The sequence below is a fragment of the Macrosteles quadrilineatus genome, unplaced genomic scaffold, assembly GCF_028750875.1.
Source record: "Macrosteles quadrilineatus isolate MER2022 unplaced genomic scaffold, UCM_ALF_1.0 Scaffold_4__1_contigs__length_99947679, whole genome shotgun sequence".
Taxonomy (NCBI): Eukaryota; Metazoa; Arthropoda; class Insecta; order Hemiptera; family Cicadellidae; genus Macrosteles; species Macrosteles quadrilineatus.
The window spans coordinates 41,567,056-41,587,530 of NW_026542597.1; the positions used below are offsets into that span (position 1 = coordinate 41,567,056).

Genomic DNA, 20,475 nt, shown 5'->3' on the forward strand with positions numbered 1-20,475 from the left:
TCAATCACCCTGTATAACCTAAACATTTGACATGTATACATAAACGTTTGCATTCAATGTTAAACAAACCAATCACATCGTTTGCCAAGGTTTGAGGCAGATGAGTACGTTGATTCGCCGCTCTAATAAGCATGTTGTTGACGATAATGTTGAATCGAAATGCAAGTTCATTTCCACCTCATATTACAACTGCCTAGTGGAAGGCTATGTTCGCAGTACCGCAGTACACTGTCAATGCAAAGTCAGCTGGGCTGATGCTAACTTACATTCCTAACACAGGTTATTGCGTAGAAAATGATGCGTTAGTGTTAAACCATAATGAAACGTAGACCTACTGCGTAACTCTTGTATGTGATCTTATACAGGTTAGCAGCATGTTTTAATTATATCCTAATATTGAATGGAAAGGATGTTTATTTTGATTGGCAAGGTAACGTCAAAGGGGTTTGAAGTAGTTATTGAAGGATAATTGAGTTATAAATATTCGTTGGTTTAGTGACCTAATCAGAGGCTACCAAAGTAATAAGTATTAAAAGAAAGTAAGTAGTATTACAAAACATACTCCCTTAGTAGATTTCTCATTCTTATAAAACATTTGAAGAGAAATGTTATTGTTAGTTCTGTGTGGTGCACTGTAGAGGTCATGTTTTTTTACAATTTTTTTTCTCTTGTTATTTCAGCAATTAAAAAAATATTTTTTAATTACACTGTCTCAAAAACAGCTGTCTTACGGATCGTTTTGAGTCCCTAAAAATAGCTTTTTGCGGACTCAGTAAAATTTTACGGGCTCGAATTACATGGTTATGTTATGTCAAAGCTTATCTAAAAAACAAATCAGCTGTTCTGATCCTTTAAAATGCTTCAACAGTTTTCTGCTTTAATATATGACAATGTAATGAAAAATATTGTTCGTAACTTGTCCTAAAATGCTTTTTTGTGACTTAATCGAATTTCCGGCTTTCCCAAAAAATCCTTAGGGACTAGTAATAAAAACTACTGTTTATCAAATAAAACTATCTAATCATAAACAATAACTCATGCTCTTGTGTTTTAACCATACAGTAAAGCATAAATCATTAAATTAAATTAATAATATAAACAAAATTTCATCGACACTATAGCGGTCAGGTCATTGTCACCGGACATGAACTAGACACGAAAAACTAGCTAGACCTGGGACCCATTTACTATTTAGTTTTGAGGTCCCCAGAGGCCAAAAATATCCTCCGCTCAAATTAATATATACGAGGTGTTAGCCCGTCCTACGTACTGGGAATTCAGTAGTCAGTTAAAACCGTGTACAATTCAGATCAGCTAGTTTACACTTATAAAGACAAAGTTTCTTGCAGTTTTAATGTGAAAAATCAAATATTGTGTGACCAAATATGTTTTTATTCCATCATAGGCCAATACGATATGCATTTTAAATCCGATAATTTTACAATAAAATAGCAATTCTGCAATTTTTACGATGTGAAAAGCGTTGAAGTGAGATTTGCATCCGATTCGCACAGTCGCACACTGATTATAAGTAGCCTACAGTAGAGAGAGTAATAGTCAATTGAGAAGTGTATAGACCTAGTCAACGATACCACCTTCCATAGCATACCTGCCTCTTCCATAATTATTATCACCACAATACAACTACTATACACAATTTCCAGTAGGTCTGAATAGAAACGACCTAAAATAAAACGATAATATCCAATAAAATTCACAGTACACATAATTTTAACTTTGGTGTCCTAACATCAAAACTAATCGTCACACCTATTCTTTTTATATCAATTTCACTGCATTAATTGCTAAATAAATAATGTTAACAAAGAAAATTAAAAACAATTAACAGTTTGTTTTGAAACAGCTGTTTGGTTCAAATGACATTCATTTGAAAAAAAAAAGAACTGGTCAAATGTAGCAGGAATATAAAAAGTTAACACGCTAGTAAAGCTAATGACGTAATTGTCAATGTTTATTATCCATACCATGATCCATACCGTTATCAGTTCTATCCTTGATAATTACCCACCCTCATTGAATAAATGTACATCGTAATGTCCATATTAGTTCATTTAAACTACAATATATTCATAGTTGAAATAAAAGTGATATTTTCACGTTTGGGGGCGCTGATGATATAGGCACCCCCAAACGTAACCACAACTGAACACGATTTCATAAAAGGATGGTTTGTCTAATTGCAGTATCCTAGGTCAATGTTGACGTTGTGTTCAATATATGTCATCCATCTGTTTATCTTTGTATAAAACCCGGCTGAGGTTGTGGTGGTAATTTAAAATCGTGATTCCTGATTATTCATGATCTTCTTTTTATGACATCAATATTGTAAACAAAAAGCTACCATGAAGAATTAAAACATGTACGATAAACATTGTTATTTTTCTAATCTTTCCTTGAAAAGTGGAGCAGTAAAATAATTTGCATTTATCCTTTTTTATTAAGACTCGTGTACAGAGCCTCGATTTGTACTGTGGTTTAATTAATTTTGGTCTAAACTATTTTAAACTGTGGTCTAATTATCTGTACTAATCTTACTTATTTCCAATAATCAATGACAAAATAAGAGTAAATAAAATAACCTCATAGTTCCATAGTTTATATTTAACCAGCTGTTAGTTAAAACAAATTATATTGCTCTAAAACAAATCGAAGATTACAAAGATTGCTTTAAAAAAATAATTTGAACATCCTAGTATTTTACTATGTATATTTAATTAATCTGTCATCCTCTTACAGAAGAATTGGACGTATCAATGATTAGCATTACACATAGTATAAATAAGTCAACCATAAGTATGTCTTTACATTTTTATCCAAATGCTGAATTTGTGACACGAAAGCTGAATGTTTACAGCTGTTATGTTAAGCAAATTATTTTATGCCAAAAGCTAGTTTAGAATCTTAGCGTCGGCTGCTAGACTTTTTAAAAATTAAAACTTAATTTCTAAAAAACTGGGACCCTAAACTAAAATTATGGCTTCGACATTCCCTAGTTCTTAAAATTATCTTTCTTTCAACACAACAATCATGAAAATCCGTCGAGTGGTTGATTCAGAATCGTGAAATAAAAAAAACACTGTTTCGTTTTAATATTATAGATTTTATTTTCTAACATCACGTATAGGTATTAAAAGCTGGATTCACCTCAATCTCGATATTTTCATTATGTTCTACAACTGTAGCTGACACCTTTTAAACACTTTATGTTCACTTTATTTACATTTTTTTGGAAATTTCTCTGACTAAAACTAACAGAATTAAACCTAAATCCTTTTCAATACAATGAAAACAATTAATAGAATTCCCCGGCCCGTTAGATCGTTGCCTTTAACGATTAATTTGTCAAACCGTATCTCAACATAACAGGCAATCGCTAATCAGTATATTTTCAGATTACTTCGATATCTCGATTACAAAAGTATCGATATACTATGTAAATGTTATGTTATCGACTGATAGCACAGAAAACATACTAGAATGTTTCTGTGCTGATAGTGTGATATCTGAAAGGCTGCGAACTTTCCCACCGGAGCCAATCAACAGCAACAGCACTGTCCTGAAAACCTGAAACTATACGATACAACAGCTATCTTCCATTAGCAGCTGCTCAGCTGATAAGCATGTGGTAGAGTTGGTGGTTCAAGGTCATTGAACACATATCTTTGCGGTTGGCTACGGTGTGATAGCAGATCGGCTTCTAACGCGATGCGTGCGTTTTATCTAATTTTACAGTTTTTCTAAGAGATTTTAGTATTAATTTATTTATAGTAGTCACTACTATAAATACTATAGTCACTACTCATTTTGATTTACAAAATTGTATGGGGGATTTTTACAAATATGCTACAAGAGTGACCAACAACTATTAGTTTAGTTTGGTAATTTTCGGTCACACATAAGGCATTGTCTCAATTTGTTTGTATTGAAGTTTATGGCACAAAACAGATGTTGAGGTTTTCAACAATTTAGAAAGACGAGGATATGCTTTAGAAGAATAACGATGCCATTTTACTGCCAGTTACCTATCTCAAAATAAAATTTGACATCATTGATGAAATTCCTTTGTATTTTATATTTAGGGTGTAATCAGAATTTAATTTAATAGTTCATAATCAGTTGTAATACACTAAGAAAATTATAGATTTAGGTATAATCTGCTCCAATCCCTAGATTTATTTAACAGTTGATTCAAATCTGGAAGATTTGGCTCACAAAAGCCATTTTTGTGATCCCACAACTATACAATACATTTAAAGACGTTTTGCTTATAAAGTAATTTAAATACTACTGATTGAACCACCTATAATGTGACAACTTAGGTTTTAAATTGAATAATATATATTTCAAAACATTCAGATATAGGGTGGATTCCTTTTTAGCTTCACCTCAACTAGGATTTTTTCTACTATTGGCTTATCTAGCTGTGTGTGTGAGTCCAATAAAAAATCTTTTAAAAATAATAAAATGTTTTTCTAACATGAAGGAAAAACTAGGTAAAAATCAATTAGCTCACTGAATAATTCATTAAATTTGAACAATTCATTAAGTTTGAAGAGAGAACTATAAGTAATCTTGTTGCGTTAGAACACAAATACTGCAAATAATAAACAACATCAAGAAGTTACACATGTGACTTTTTTGTTTCTTGATGCAATTTTTGATTGATAACATTTTTGTAATAGGTATATAAAAATACAGTTTTTAGAAAAAATGTGTATTTTTGTAAGAAATCTCTGCAATTGTAAAGCATCTTGGTTGATCTAAAACATTAATTTAGTCTCCCATAGTGCAACATGGCGTCTGTCTTGTGCAATTCCCACTGTTTTGAGTTTACACAGATGTTTACATTCAGATAGGGTTCATGGCAGCAGTATGCCAAGGTGCATGAAATCATTCTATTAAAAAGATATACCCCGTCGCAGCAAATCTACAAACTAATCAAATTTCTGTTTACCTGATTGGATTTTCAATTAAATCTATTTAAATAACATTAGGTTTAACAAGTACCTTGGTTTGCTGTTACAGGGAGTGTACAATCAAGTGTGTTTTATAGTAAAACTAGATGGCCCGACAGTCGTCCTGTCCTAATGTGGTTTTATGTCAAATGCTCGTTCATTTTCAAGATGAGCTCGTTCGCATGGCTCAATCACGTCCTGGTTAAAGTTCGTTTGCTACACTCACTCACCTTTAGGTTGGAGCTCGTTCGCTGCGCTCACTTGCCTTCAGGTGAGCTCGTTCGTTACGCAAACTCGCATCCAGGTTGAAATCCGTTCGCTATGCTCACTCATCTTTTGGTTTCAAATTAGCTGTTGTCATAAATTAAAAAAATAATACAGTAGTGCTGCACCCTGTTGGTAAATCTATTAACTATTTATGCTATTGAACATCACAGAATGAAATAGTTTAGTTGAACCAGCTGTTAAGATTCTTTAATTCCATTTAAATATGAGTACTCATAAGGTTAACATGGGAAACTCCAGAGCCACTGGGGTGGAGCCCTATTGACGGATCTGCACCAAACTTCACACAAACCATCCTTGAATAATGCTTAATAATGCCTGAAAGTTTCATTACAATCTGTCGAGTGGTTTTGGAGTCCATAAAGGACAAACATACAAACATACATTGGATTTTATATATATAGATATGAATAGCTTAGTATGGAAAAAGTAAATTTGAAAAGTTTGATCAAGATATATTCATAAACAAGCACACTAATACACTATGACAGTTTACATGTTCTCCATAAGAATGACATGAGAATTAAATTTACAATTTATTTGATTTCCTCTGTAACCAATACCGGTAGGTAACCACAAAAGAACTTCAATATACAAATTTTGTTTACTCTTTAAAAAGGTTTAAAGAGAAATTAGGAAACTGTTTGTTTTAAAGATCAAAAATTATAAAAACTGATTTTTACCTGACAGCGCCCAATTGACATAGACGGATCATGCTGGTTCGCAAACTCATTTTATAAAAATATTTTTAGGCAAATTTTATAAAAAAACAGACAAAAATTAATCAAGTTATCGCTTCACGGACATATATATAGCCTACATATACTGTCGGAATACCCGTGCTTCGCTACGAAAACTTTCAAATTGGTTGAAACTTTTAAGAAATTTGTGTTTAAGTGCCAGATTATCATAAAATAATCACACATTAAATAAACATAAAATTATTTTAATTTTTATATTCCATTTTACAATAATGATTAAAACTGCAGTTAAAAGTGTGTTCGTTATTCATACTATTTTTGATTATTTTAGGCTAGGTACTCAATTTATTTGTAAATACAACATTTTTTGTTTTACCAGAAGGTACTAGCATCACCATACTTGTGGCTGAGCTGACCCCTGAACATGCAACCTAAAATTGTCCATGAGAAAAACAATCCTCTCTTAAGTCTAGTCTTGCGATTTTAAGTGACTGTCCCTGCACTTTGTTGATGCTGAGGGCAAAGCACATTTTCAAAGGGAATTGCAACCTTTTAAAATCAAACGCTTAGTCCGTAGGACCCAGGGGAAGTCGTGGTATAAAAACTGATTCCTCTCGAGCACCCGGTGATCACTATGGCCTCAATTACATTTTTGTGGCTCTAAAATGACAAAGTGCCCGATAGACAGGGATTGTGTAAATCTGAGTCTTTTCACGGGATTACGTCCATCACCAAACTTAACATATTATTTAATATATAACTCACCATTCCGATAAACCTCGTAAACAAATGTGAAATGTTGTGAAGCCGCAACCAGCTCACACAACGGACTTAAGGCTTGGACATTTCATAGAAGTATTCCCCGGAATAAGGTTATTCCCGCCACTGTCGTGGGATAAGATTGAGAAGTAGTCTCAGTTCCTCTCAACATGTTCAACAATCGCTTCCGCACAATTAGAGTGTGTAAGGTGAATTATAAATGAGAGTGAAGTAAATAAACACACACCATCTCCTCTGATGTGAATGATATTGTGTGGAACAAACTCACTATTAACATTTAAAACCTCAGTGTCCATACTATGAAACGGTTTAAACAAGTTCAATTCTACTTTGATCAACAATAATCACACATATTAGAAGTTGATAAAAGTAAAATTCTACAATAAATTAGGTTAATTTCACTGACACACAACTAAGATGTTTATAAGGTCCGAAATAACCTTAGTAAACTTCATTTTTAACCTAACAGCTGATGATTAAATAAATTTCAGACAAATGTAAACAAAAACCCAAAACAAATCATTCTTCCTATATTATTCCTAATTTATTAATTACTAGCAGAATACCCGTCCTTCGTACGGGGTTCGCGTATATGTATAAAATGCTTATTTCAGTTATAATCGTGCTTTGTGTTTGCAATCGGAGATGACACGGTTGTAGAAAATTTAGTTCTTTTAATTTACGGGATGCCATAGTATACCATACCTACCATAGCCATAATGTTCTACCACTACATCTATAAACAATAAAAAAGTAAATTTTTGAATATTTGCACAATATCCAAAAACTATTTATAAATTAAAAACATAAACTTAACTGTAAACAATCCTACCGTACTTTCAGTTTTCATTAAGTTATGTATCGCAGCCTTTTGTTGTTGCTTGGTTCAAATTAGCAGTTATCATAAATGCAAAAAATTAGAGCTGTACCTTGTTGGTAAACCTTACAACTATTTAATGATATTGAATTTCATAGAACCAACTTGTTTAATTGAAACAGCTGACAAAATGCTATGATTTATTTTAAATATGAATACTCATAAGGTTAACATGGGATACTCCAGAGCCACTGGGGGGGAGCCCGGGAGGATTTTCGAGATAAGAATATGTCTATATGTTAATCGGGAATGTGGGCTATCATCATACCAAATTTCAGCCCAATCTGACCAGTAGTTAATGTGTGATTGAACTTCAAACAAACAAACAAACAAACAAATAAACAAACAAACACACAAACTTTCACATTTATAATATTAGTATGATTCCTCCATGCTAAATTTGACCTTCTGTGGGGCAGGGCCCCCTGGGAATTTTGTAAAATCGATTCTTATTGTTTGCCTACGCTATGAGAGGAATATGTATACAAAATATCATGCTTCTAGGTGCTATGGTTTGGCCTGTGCGATCATCGGAAATTCTCATTTTTAATAGATTGCGAGATAAAAATTTGAACGAATAGAGTTTTTGGCCAATAGGGACATCAAAATGAAAAAAGTATATCTGCCCCGGGTCCAGGTCTTACCTACGGTAATAGCTACTTCCCTATAGGGAAATTCGTTAAAAAACACATAATAAATCATTAGTTCCCTGGTTCTTTTGAATCAATATTTTCTCAATACCATTTTAATTTGAAACTATTTACACATTTCAATTGTGATTTGAAAACCTTACCTTTTGAAAAATAGCTCACTTAATTAAAACTGTTGTTTTCAACCAACAATTTCATCCTTAATTTAACATTTGCTAACGCAGATTCAAACCTAAATTTTTCTTTTTACAGATGAATTCAAAAGGAGAGACAGAAGAAGAACAGAGGGATAGGAAGGCGTCGTTGCCGATGCTCGGAGAGCAGACTGTCGTCACATATGTGACAGTTCCCCCAGATGGAGGTTGGGGTTGGGTCATCGTCTTTGCCTCGTTCTGGTGTAATTTCTTTGTAGACGGGATCGTTTACTCGTCTGGTGTCTTCCTGGGAGATATATCAGAGTCCCTCAACATCTCTAAAGCCAGCGTGACTCTCATGGGCTCCCTACTCTCCGGGTTCTACTTGATGGCAGGTGATTTTTGAGATTTTGTAAGTTGTTAGAAAATATTTTCAGCATTACCGTACTGTTGTATCAGAGAAATATTTTTATTTCAGTTACAGCCTTATCCTCAACCTCACTAACTTAACTCCAAAACAAACTTAGAGACAGCTGTTACTATCAAGTATTATTTAGATATTTATTCCAGCAGTTGGCAAGCAAGAGCTATATGAGTAGCCCACCAACAATCGTTTAAATTAATCACAACATTAAAACATGAAACTGAAATGGTGTTGAAACTAAATTTAAATGCAGTAAAAAACTTGAATATATACTTGAAAATAGAGTAAAGATAAACTACATACAGGAAATCATACTTTTTTGTATTTGGATGGGATGCCACAAGTTTATACAAGATTATGATGTTTGAGAGCAAGTAAATAGATATTTGAAGAAGCTATAATAAGCTATACTAAAAAAGCTAACACGTTCAAACAGATGAGGGCTTGTTTGTAAATAATTTTTTGCTTATATGCTTTAGTGGCTATTATTTGATGAAGTATCAATTATATTCACAGGAAGAGTTTAGAAGCTACTTTAGCCGCTTTCTCTACAAAGATTGTTGGATTAGTCTTGGTAATGTTGAAGGAATGTGTTAATAGCGGAAGTTGTAAGCCATAACCACTAACAATCGTGCTTTCTAACTAACAGCTTGTAAACTTGCCTGTGTTGTCGGGCTTTTAGAGTTTTTTATATCAATATTCTGTCCAAAGACTATTTTTCAGAAAAGAATTTGTATAGGATTATTGTTTCAGGACCATTTGTAAGCGCATTGGCTAACAGGTATGGATTCAGGATTGTCGCTATTCTTGGCAGTGTTGTGGCTTGTCTCAGTTTTTTGGCCGCAAGCTTCGGAAACAGTATCGAGTACTTGTGTCTCACGTACGGAGTCTTGGGAGGTAAGCTTCAACGATCTTCGAACTAAAACGATTGATTGATTGAGTAGTGGCGCATCAGTCACCAAACTGTAACAGTGTTCAGAAGTACAATTATTCTTTTATTAAAAGTTGAAATTTTGCTCAATTACAAGCAACGGGTTATGGTTATCTAGTAGTATTTCACGAGAAAGCAGAACGAGTGTGGAATAGATTAAATGATAGTTTTGTTCCTTGCTAAGACAATCTAACTCTTTAGCCAGGGCCATTTGGTAAAAGCCCGATGATCAAGGGCAGCTGGTAACGGTTTCAAACCAAAACATTCTGATATTTTAAGGATCGAACCAGAGACCTTCTGATTACAAGGGGTGCAACTTAACGACTCAGCTACTTGGCATAAATATTGAATGGTAATGGTGGGGAAAAGAAAAAAAGATACCTGAAGAGGAAGAACTTTTTTTATTAAATTTAAAAAATTAGGATATTTGATCGCTATTTTATTTCTAAAAGTGAACGTTATTGACTCATCCTACTATTAAAATAAAGTTTCACTTTTGTTGATTAGGTATTGGGTTTGGCTTGATCTATGTTCCGGCAGTGATAACGACAGGTTTCTACTTTGAGCGATGGAGGGCGATGGCAACTGGCATCGCCGTGTGTGGCTCAGGCATTGGAACTTTCCTGTTAGCCCCCATCACAGCCTACCTCATCAGAGAGTATGGCTGGAGAGGAGCAATACAGATACAGGCTGGTAAAAATTATAACTTATTTGTGTTGTTTGTCGATAAACAGTTTTTTAAGAGAGATACGTCAGTGGGCGTCTACTGTACTGCTGATAATATGTGGTGCATTAATCATCATCCAGCTGAGTGGCCAAAGATGATACATATTTTCCCCACTTAAATCATGTTTTGAGTTTAACATAATTTCCAATCTCAGGGAAAGCAAAATTTACAACTTTTTGTCTCCAAGGTGAGAATAGTTTTCAAATGATTCTAAGAGCAAAGTAATAGACCAGGCATTATAGTGCCTATAGTGTATGCATACTATAACAATATAGTATATCTATATAAAAAACCTTTTAAACTCCATGAATTTCTAATTAAAATTTAATTACTCCTATTTCAAAAATCCTCAATCTAAAGGGAAGTGCAACATGAACACTCATTAAACTCAATGCTATATAGATGACTGCCTTTTTTTCCAGGAATGGTTTTCTGCTGTGCAATTTTCGGAGCATTGTTCCGGCCACTTCTCCCAGTTCAAGTAACAGTTCCTTGCAGTGAGGAAGAAGAAGAAACCAACGAAGATGAAGGAGAAGTGGACCACACGGAAACTGTCAAGTCCAACAAACTCCCGCTACTGATGAAGATCAAACACGCACGAGAGGAGCTTAAGAGAGCCGACTCTAAATTGAGCTTTGACAACGAAGTCAGCATCACAGCACAGCCTCCAAAAGATATCCGGAGGTTTTTGAAGGCCGGACACAACATGAAGTATGCCACAGTGGCTGAAGTACTTCACGAAAGCCGAGAAACAATACAGAACATATTCCCGTCCAACAATGCTCTTCCTAAGACTGAAAATGTGGTGAAAAATAAAGGAAGATTCGATGTGATCACTTACAAAGACAAGAAAATTAACGGACAGATGTGGAACAGTAGTAAGTCTAATACTAGTAACAAGTCTAAATTGTCAAATGGATCAATCACGGACTTCCCTGATGATGCTTTACTAGCGAAGCACCTTAATAGTGATCACTATCAAAGACGCACCTCAGCTGCCGCACACCGCTTGGCCGCAGCCTGTGCCATACTTGAGGCTTCTGATGTCCGGCGCAACAGCATCAGCCTCAGGTGTGTATACATAGTTGTTGAACAACATTTTAATTTATAGTTGCAACTTGTGAATAAGCAAACATATAGGCTCAAATTAGAGGAGAAAGGAATAGAGTGATGAATTGACATTCTATCTTATAGCTGACTGAGCTTATAATCGGAAGTTCTGGCTTCCAAGAAAGGGTTGTACCTATAAGCCACATAAGCTACTGGGAAGCCAACTCCAAAAATATTTCAAAGTCTAAAAAAGTAAACACACATTTTTTACAAAAAGCAAAAGTTAGTAAGAATCAGACATTTTCAACATTTACTTTGTGATGGCAGGTATCACACAGTGCGAGGTAGAACCTATTCGGACGCCAGCAGCGGGGGTCAGCCTCGCAGCAGAAGAGCGACAGTTTCCTCTGGTGTTCGACCATTCTATCGAGACGATATCTTCTTCCAAGCGAGCCCAAGCAGATTACCACAGTATGCTTCAACAGTAAGTGGATTCAAAACGCCTTATAAATTTCTTCAGGCTAGATATTTTGGTAATGTTGTAATAAATATTTCGTTATTACTACACTATGGATTGACAACAAAGGTTGGATACGTGATTTAGAAAATATTAAGTGTGAGTATTTATTAGCTCTTTCAGTACCGGTAACCTAATACTCAGGTTCATGATCGGTGTAGTTACTTCGTTGCACAGTATAACATGTGCACTCCAAATGTACTCCTTGAAAAAGTACCTTCATTTGGGCCAGTAGAAGTGCACAATTCTACAATTGATGTGGTCCTTCCACACACAAAAAAGTACAGGAATACCAAGAGATTCAGAAACACCTGGTTACTAAGTGACCAATGTGAGTAGAAGAGTCATAGTACCATGTTCATTTACTTGATTACAGACAGTACTCAGAGTACTACCCGACTACAAATACTTGATAGCAAACCAAAGTAATCAGTACTGGCGAGTATAAGTCCTAGCATTAAGCAAATCTCTACTGTGTTGACAGGGTAGTGGGCTGGAATACACAATGCAGGTTACAAGGCTACCAACATTCAATGATGTGCTGGAGGAAGAGACAAATACTTGTACGTTGTGTCCAGAGGCTGTACAGCGCACCCTGGCTACCATGTTGGACATCAATCTACTCACCTCCCCCACCTTCCTTCTGCTCTGCATCAGCGGCTTCATAACCATGATGGGCTTCTACATACCCTTCATGTTCCTCACTGGTAAGTGGGTATGCTGTAATAAAGGCTGATGTGCAGACTAGATTCATCAGAAGTTCTGTATACACTTAAACTTTTACATTCGAACCTCTATAAGAAAAATTTCGAGGGGTCGGGGAAAAATTTGTATTATCCAAATATTCTTAATAAAGAGGTTCTTATTATCAAGGTTTAATACTGCTGTTATTTGTCTTTTAGAGGCTTCTCCTCGCTCTAAGACATGACTGAGGAAGGAAGAGGAATGGGTGGGGGTCTCGTGTTGAGACAGGCTTCTTTTTGTTTTGAAAGCTACGTACTATAGAGATTAATATCAAGAGAAATTTGTCTTATAGAGGTCGAATTCGTCTTGTAGAGATTTTGTGCAAAGAATATTTGTTGTATAGAGGTTAATCAGTCCTAGCTCATGACACAAACAAATTTGTCTTATGGAGATTTGTAACCTAATTACTACGTTGTACAGAGTTGTTTTTAGCATTGACCTTTATGAAAGTTTCAAGGGGCATTAAAAAAAATTGTCTTATCGAGGAATTTGTTTTACCGAGGTTCGTATTAATGAGGTTTGACTGTAACTAATTAAAGAGGTGTCTTAAGTTTTTTTTTCTCTAAGCTTTAAATCTGGCATCAAACAATGTATACCAGTAGTAGACATCCTATCTACATGGACCAGCTCTAGCCAATTTTTACTTTACCGTAATAGCCACTCGCAGTGTGTGTACTCAAAATGATACTACCTCTTTCAGTTATCGATGCAATTGGATGTACAATGTCATAGTTTACAGTTTAAGTTGTCGTGTCAGATTGGCCTGGTTAAAAAGTAGGTGTAGGCCTACACATCAGAAATTATCAATCAACAATATCACACTCTGTCGGATACTATATAGATTTTTATTACAAAACAAGATTGTCCATCATCCTTTCATTAAATTATATATGGTAGGCTATTTTCGATCACAAACGTAATGGAAGTAAAAACTAACCACTTGTTGGGTTGCTCAAAGATAGAGCGAAGACTGCCGGGATGGACCCTGACCTGGCACAGTGGTTGTTGTCGACCATCGGCATCACTAACACCCTGGGTCGTATCTTCTGCGGCATTGTCACCAGTCTACCCAAGGTGAGCGCGCTGGCCATCACCAACATTGCGCTGTCAGTAGGCGGCATCGCAACTATCTTCAGCGGAATCTCCATGTCTGACTCCTTCCAGTTTGGTTACGCTGCATTGTTTGGACTTGCGATATGTGAGTAAAGAATAGATTGTTAATTCATTCTACTTTAGATTCATACAATCCGACGCACCAGGGTGTGTGTTTTAAGATGAAGGTGTTTTTGTGGTTATGGCCTATGCGGGACTATTTTTAGCGAATTTCCCTATAGGGAAGTAGCTATTACCGTAGGTCTCATGGTAAGACCTAAGCCCGGGACCGATTTACTTTTTCATTTTGATGTCCCCAGAGGCCAAAAACACCATTCGTTCAAATTTTTATATATCTATATATAGAGATATATATATATATATATATACATATATATATATGTGTCCATCCGCACGATAACTTGAGTAATTTTTGTCCGATTTTGATAAAATTTGGTTTGAAGGTGTAAGGCGGGATAAACTTGAATGAGTTCGCGAACCAGCGTGATCGGACTATGGGAACGGGGGTTTATGGGGGGTTTTATGGGGTAAAAATAGGTTTTCCTTATTTTTGACCCTAAAAACTCAAAATTTAACGATTTCTTTTTAAACCATTTTGTAGAGCTTAAAAAAACTAATAATTTAGTATATTGAAGCGTTATTATGGGCCTAATTGTTACGGAGAAAATTCAAAAAAATTGTAATTTTAAAATTCTCATGTTATTCTTATGGAGAATAAGTCAACTGTTGTAGTTTGCTTGTTTATGAACATATTTTGATCAAATTTGGAAAATACATAAATTTCTTACTAAACCACAGTACCTTTTAATATTTTACATAAAAAAACAACTTTTTTACCCTCCCTGTTGCAGCAAACCTAAGTACTCATTAATTTAAATAGGGAATAAATGTGATATTTTTAAGGAGACATTTTAGTTTAAATCCAATCAGGCAGATGGAAATTCGCTAAGTCTGCAGGTTTGCTGCGGCGGGGGTATTTGTATTTTGTATCTATATATTGTAAACAAACATTTTTTGGGATAAAACAGATTTTGATTTGATTTAATTTGAAGATGTGTGTTGAAAGAGGTGACAGATTTCTTACTGATTAAGCTCACCTGGTTCTTTAGTCAGGACAATGTTCTATATCTATAAGATCTTCCTGTTTCAAATTTTCCAAAAGCTTCTGACGTTTCTCAGGAATAGGATTGAACTGGTAAGATCAGTTAGTTCCAGCACCATGAACTGAAAGCCCAATGATTAATGAGCCTCTTTTGAATTATCCAAAAGCTTGTGACGTTTCTCAGGATTGAACTGACAACTCTATATTTACCAGGGGAGCACTACACGCAGCTACCAAGCCTACAAAAGACAGTAGGGTTAACTCTGAGAGAAGCTAACCTATTCCTGGAGTTAGAGCCGAGCCAGCATTCTATTAAAAACTAGAATATTTCTAAGCTATTCAATTCTTCAAGTTCAAACAATTGCAGAAAAGGCTGACCTACAAAAGTATTCATATGAAAATCGTTTATTTGGCTTCTGCCATAGCTGGAATCATTCTTTGCCCAAGTGAACTGATTAATATAGCTTGGCTGCAAAAATAATAGTATGTTGATTTAATAGAATTTTTATTAATTTAATGTTACTGGTACTTCTGAAAATAGTGAAGAACTTGTTTCATTGTTTAAAAAAGGCATTAAGTTTACTGTTTTGTATTACAGCTTGTTTTGCATCATTACGTTCAATCCTGATTGTTGAACTTATTGGACTTGAAAAGCTGACAAATGGTTTCGGACTGCTTCTGCTTTTCCAAGGGGTCGCAGCTGCTATAGGTTCTCCTATCGCAGGTATTCATAAATGATACTCTTATAAAACAAAACATTAATTTATGCTGAACAACTATTTAGTTAACTATTACTAAAAAAAAACGTTTTTAATTGCTTTACCACCATTATATTGTGTATATCTATACCTATGGCATTTTTTTTATGTGAGGCAACAGTCTAAACAAAGTTTTGTTCTTGTGTAAAAGAGGATGTTAATTTGTATATTCAGTGCTCGATTTGTGAAAAATTAGGTGTCGGAACTGTCACCTATTTAAGTGATTTATGTACCTATTAATGCCAATACTTTTATCTTCCTGAAAGAGAGGTAGCAGAACTCTGTTCCCCCGTGTTCCTCCGCAAAATCGAGTACTGTGTATATTTGTATGTATATATTTGGCAGTGATAAACTCATAGACACCGCTGGACTGATGGCCACGAAACTTGGATTAAACATGTAAAAGAAATCTTGATAACTAACCCAATTTGTTAATTCTATAAGGCAAAAGTGGTTCGTATTCCACTATAAACTTTAGGTCCTTTAGTTACCATTGTCTCTGTATGGGCTATCAATTAACAGCTGTGTCTAAGGAACATGTCGGCCTTAGTCACTAACAAGACTACAAGATCGCGCCATTCATCCTACACTCACCTCCATTCATATTTGACTTAAAATGCCTACCTTTGTATAGTCACCATTCAATTAAAAGTACTACAACAAGTATTAAAAGTATATAGGCTAGGTGCCATAACACTTAAAAACTAGTTATAAATTGTTCACCTATATGGGTGCAACAGTAATAATTTGGAATATTGATTTTAATTCTTACATGAAAGTACAATTGTGTTGTTCCTTTATTTTAAATAAAAATTTTTTGACAGGTTATTGCATGGAGGTGACTGGAAACCACAACATAACATTTATCCTCTCTGGAAGTTTAATTCTCTTGTCAGGTGTCATCTGCTATCCTCTCAACATGGTAAACAAGTGGGAGAATGAACGGAATGCCAAACGAGAAGCAGGAGATGAAACAGTGAAGGATCAAGTTGTATGAGACGTGGATTTTAACTTGAGACAAATTTGTGGTCACCATTCATGTAAAACCATGCCTGCAGACTAGGGATGAGCATCGATAGTCGATGTTTTTGAAACATCGATGTTTGATGTTTTTTACATCAATGGTAGCTGTGACCGATGTTTTTGTTTCATCGATAATTTTGTCAAACATCGATGTTTTTGACCAAGTATTGAGATATCCATGTTTTCCATTACTGGAGAGTAGAAAAAGCAGATGAAAAACATTGATGTTTTTGCAACGATGTTATCGGTACGTCGATGGTTGACGTCGATGAATGACCTATCTATTCTCATCCCTACTGCAGGCCAGACATTCTTCTAGGCTTTCAGAATGTTTAGCCTCTTGAAAAGTTCAATAATTTCTCATCCAGTCTAAATCTACATGAATGAAGGTTGGGGTACAGATAATATGATATCCTAATTGGTTTGAAAAGGTAAAGCTTTAAGATTCATTTTAGGCTCTTGTTTGCTTACATGTTACAATTTTGAAAGATATATTAACTTATATATCTTATTTTAGAAAACCTTGTTTATAAAATAATTATTGCTAAGAAAAGACATTTTTTATGTCTTCTGCAAGGATTTTTGAGGAAAGTTGTGTCTCATTCACTAAAATATTACGTTTTTATGGCATATAATAGTTATTTTTTACATAAAAAAACCATAACTTATAATGCTTTTTTACCATGTCCTCTTATGTAAAAACCTAATTTGTGTAATTTTTTAAGCCTGTAGTAGCAGCGACATGTCAATTTTATGAAACAGCACATCGTGAACTTTAGTAGGGATATAGAGAATGGGGACTTAATACAACGGTAATCATTCAGGGGTTTAAGTTGTACAGTAAAGTACTTAATTGGGAAGCCTGAGAATACGGCTATGTTGTTATAGCCATTCCATGTAAATACTTATATATATATATATATATAAATATAGTTTTGTATTTTTGTATAAATATACATATTAATACGGTACATTTTTAAAAGTAAGAAGGATATTGTTGTAATAATTTCTAATAAAATTGCGTTTAAGAAAAACTACTTTGTTTCAGTGTTCTTACTTTTTAAATGTCCATTTATCGTTTGTACCAATCACAATCGTCCTCTGACATAAATTAGACCAAATATTTCCTAGGGTCCTAAATACTATCTGAAGAGTTTTGAATAAATAAATATTATTATTTTTTGATCCCACAGATTTTTGTACGCATGAAAGTTTATAAAAGGGTTTTATTTTATTTTTGGCTCAATTGTTTTAGTCAATTGTTGGCTCAAGATTCAAACCTATAACCATGTAGACATCACTATGAAGTATCCAAAGTCAATATTTTTACTTTATTTAAATATTTATGTTTTTTAGTTTTGTAATTTACTAAAGCCAGTTGAGGTACAGGTAAATTGATAATTTTTAATTCAGTGTGTCTATCAGCTGGTAAGTGGTATACAAATTGAACTCCTTAACCTTACAACATTATACAAACATAGCTCAAGGTTTAGTGCCAAAAACTAATTTCCGAATGGAGCTACAAAATGAAGATGCGTGGCGACCTCGCCCAGGAGTAATCAATTCAGAAATGATAAAAGGTGTTGTTACAAAAATGATTAAAGATGACATTTCCGGGATGAAACTTGATGAAGAAGATGACTTTGACTACAAAGAAATTGAACAAATCTATTTAGAACATTTAGACATTACCCGCATTGACCACCTATGGGTTATGCCAGCTCTCACAGTTTTAAAACTTACCGGAAACTTGATTGAAAAAATTGAAAATATTGATATGCTGGTTAATTTGGTAGATTTAAACCTCTCTTTCAACAAAATTGTCAAAATAGAAAATCTTTCTATGTTAAAAAACTTACGGCACTTGTCTTTGTTTTCAAATTTAATTACCGTGATTGAGAATTTAGATCACCTGGAGAATTTGAAAATATTCACAATTGGAAATAACAAAATCAGTGATAAACAGTGTATTCTTCACTTGAGAAATTTAAATTTGTTTTCATTAAATATGGAAGGAAATCCATGTTCTGCTGAAAGTGGATTTAGGAATTTCATTGCAGCTTACCTTCCCAAACTGAGGTATTATGAGTATAAGGTAATTTCGGAAGAAGAACGAACAAATGGCAGAGCAGACTGGTCAACTGATCTGGAGAACCTTGAGAGAGAAGAATCTGAAGCTGCAGAAACAATCAGGGAAGAGCGGGTTCAAGCTGAGAAAGAAGCATTGTACTATGAAGCATTTGTTGAGGGATTGGACAAAGATCAACTGTTTGACGCCATGTTTGAAAATGATCCGAATGGACAAGAGATGATATTATTAGGAGAAGAAATTCAAGAAGTATATTCAAAATTTAAAATCGACATAGGATTGGCAACAACAGAAATCTTTAATTTGGGTGTAGAACAGTTTGATATGAGAAAAAAAGAAATCGAAGAGTATAAAAAAGGAACTGAGCAAGCAATCACACAGAGTCGTAACAAACAAAAAGACATATTAGAAAAGTTCATAGAAACCAAGACAAACATGTTTGTAGACATTTCAAACTTGTTAAACATACTGCCACAAAACGGGAGTGATGAAGACATAAGAAAGTCAATGGAGGAGAGTGTAGACAGAGCGATGGTAGCTGTTGCCACTGTAAAAAAAGAGTTGCTCAACTTAGAACAAATGTTATCTGAACAATTGAAGGAAGTTTTCTCAACATTTGAGAGGAGTCTTGGAGACATGGTGAGCTTTTTAATTGAATCTGCTCAAGGGCATTTTACAAACATGAGGGAATACGAAACATTGTTCAGTGAACAGATGGGTGACTATGTGTCCAGGTATCAAACACAGATGACCATTAGAAACGAAGACATTAACAATCTTCCTCCGACTCTGCGTCCCATCATGGCGGACAAGGAGACAATTAACACAGCTGTAGCAACCTCTCATGATGTACACCTACAGATCATAGACAGCCGAGAGGATCAGCTGATGTCTAGAGCTAGAGGATGGTACACCAAAATATGCCAGGACTATGAGAACCAAGAAGAAGAGAGGTTCCGTGGCAGAGTGTATGAAATAATCACCTTCTTGGAGATCCAAGCTGCAGACTTCCAACAGTTTAATCTACCAATTGATGAAGATCTGTTGGTGCAAGAGATGAGTCAAGAATGATATGTTTTATGATGAATTTCATTAATAAAGTGATTAATTTTTCTTTTGGTTTTAAAGAATGCTTCCAAATAAAATTCCTATCTTCCAACACTTGTCAATAAAAAATATACACATATACTTTAAGCATTTATATTTGGTAAATATAAATTGAAGATGCTACAACAATGATCAATTCCAAGGAGCTCCTGCTCCAATTTTGTCTTGACTTGATGACAACAGGTGAGACTGGACGTAATCAATCACAATTGCATCTCCACCTATCTAGGCATTTACTGATTTAACTTTGTCATTTCAACCATCACAAGCACAACAATTAATCTCAAAATATATAGTTTTAAATGATCCGTTTAACACGCAAAGTAGACTTGAAAAACTTAAAGCGGATGATCAATTTTGACATGGTACACCAAACGCCCAGGCCAAGGCCACACTATGCTACAGGCCGGAGTGCCCCCCTCCACTCGGGCTTCTACATCACAGAATGCTAAAAGCCCAGACTTGGTCAACGCCAGCGGTAGGCTAT

The 20,475-nt window shown here is 34.8% G+C and overlaps 2 protein-coding genes across 3 annotated transcripts in view; both read left to right on the top strand.

Moving 5' to 3' along the window:
- Positions 1 to 17,820, top strand: part of LOC128992472 (monocarboxylate transporter 13) — a 41,081-nt gene extending 23,261 nt beyond the window's left edge. For both annotated transcript variants that reach the window (XM_054416060.1, XM_054416059.1), the window contains 9 exons: positions 8,522 to 8,798; positions 9,581 to 9,724; positions 10,266 to 10,451; positions 10,908 to 11,556; positions 11,863 to 12,019; positions 12,537 to 12,759; positions 13,755 to 13,994; positions 15,610 to 15,735; positions 16,594 to 17,820. In XM_054416060.1, coding sequence (XP_054272035.1) covers positions 8,522 to 8,798; positions 9,581 to 9,724; positions 10,266 to 10,451; positions 10,908 to 11,556; positions 11,863 to 12,019; positions 12,537 to 12,759; positions 13,755 to 13,994; positions 15,610 to 15,735; positions 16,594 to 16,766 — 2,175 coding nt within the window. In that variant the 3' untranslated portion in view covers positions 16,767 to 17,820. The remainder of the gene's footprint in view (positions 1 to 8,521; positions 8,799 to 9,580; positions 9,725 to 10,265; positions 10,452 to 10,907; positions 11,557 to 11,862; positions 12,020 to 12,536; positions 12,760 to 13,754; positions 13,995 to 15,609; positions 15,736 to 16,593) is intronic.
- Positions 17,821 to 18,274: 454 nt separating this feature from the next.
- LOC128992373 (dynein regulatory complex subunit 3-like) lies at positions 18,275 to 19,994 on the top strand. The gene has a single exon (XM_054415924.1). The coding sequence runs from the start codon at positions 18,306 to 18,308 to the stop codon at positions 19,950 to 19,952; it is 1,647 nt and encodes a 548-aa protein (XP_054271899.1). The 5' UTR covers positions 18,275 to 18,305; the 3' UTR covers positions 19,953 to 19,994.
- The last annotated feature ends 481 nt before the right edge of the window (positions 19,995 to 20,475 follow it).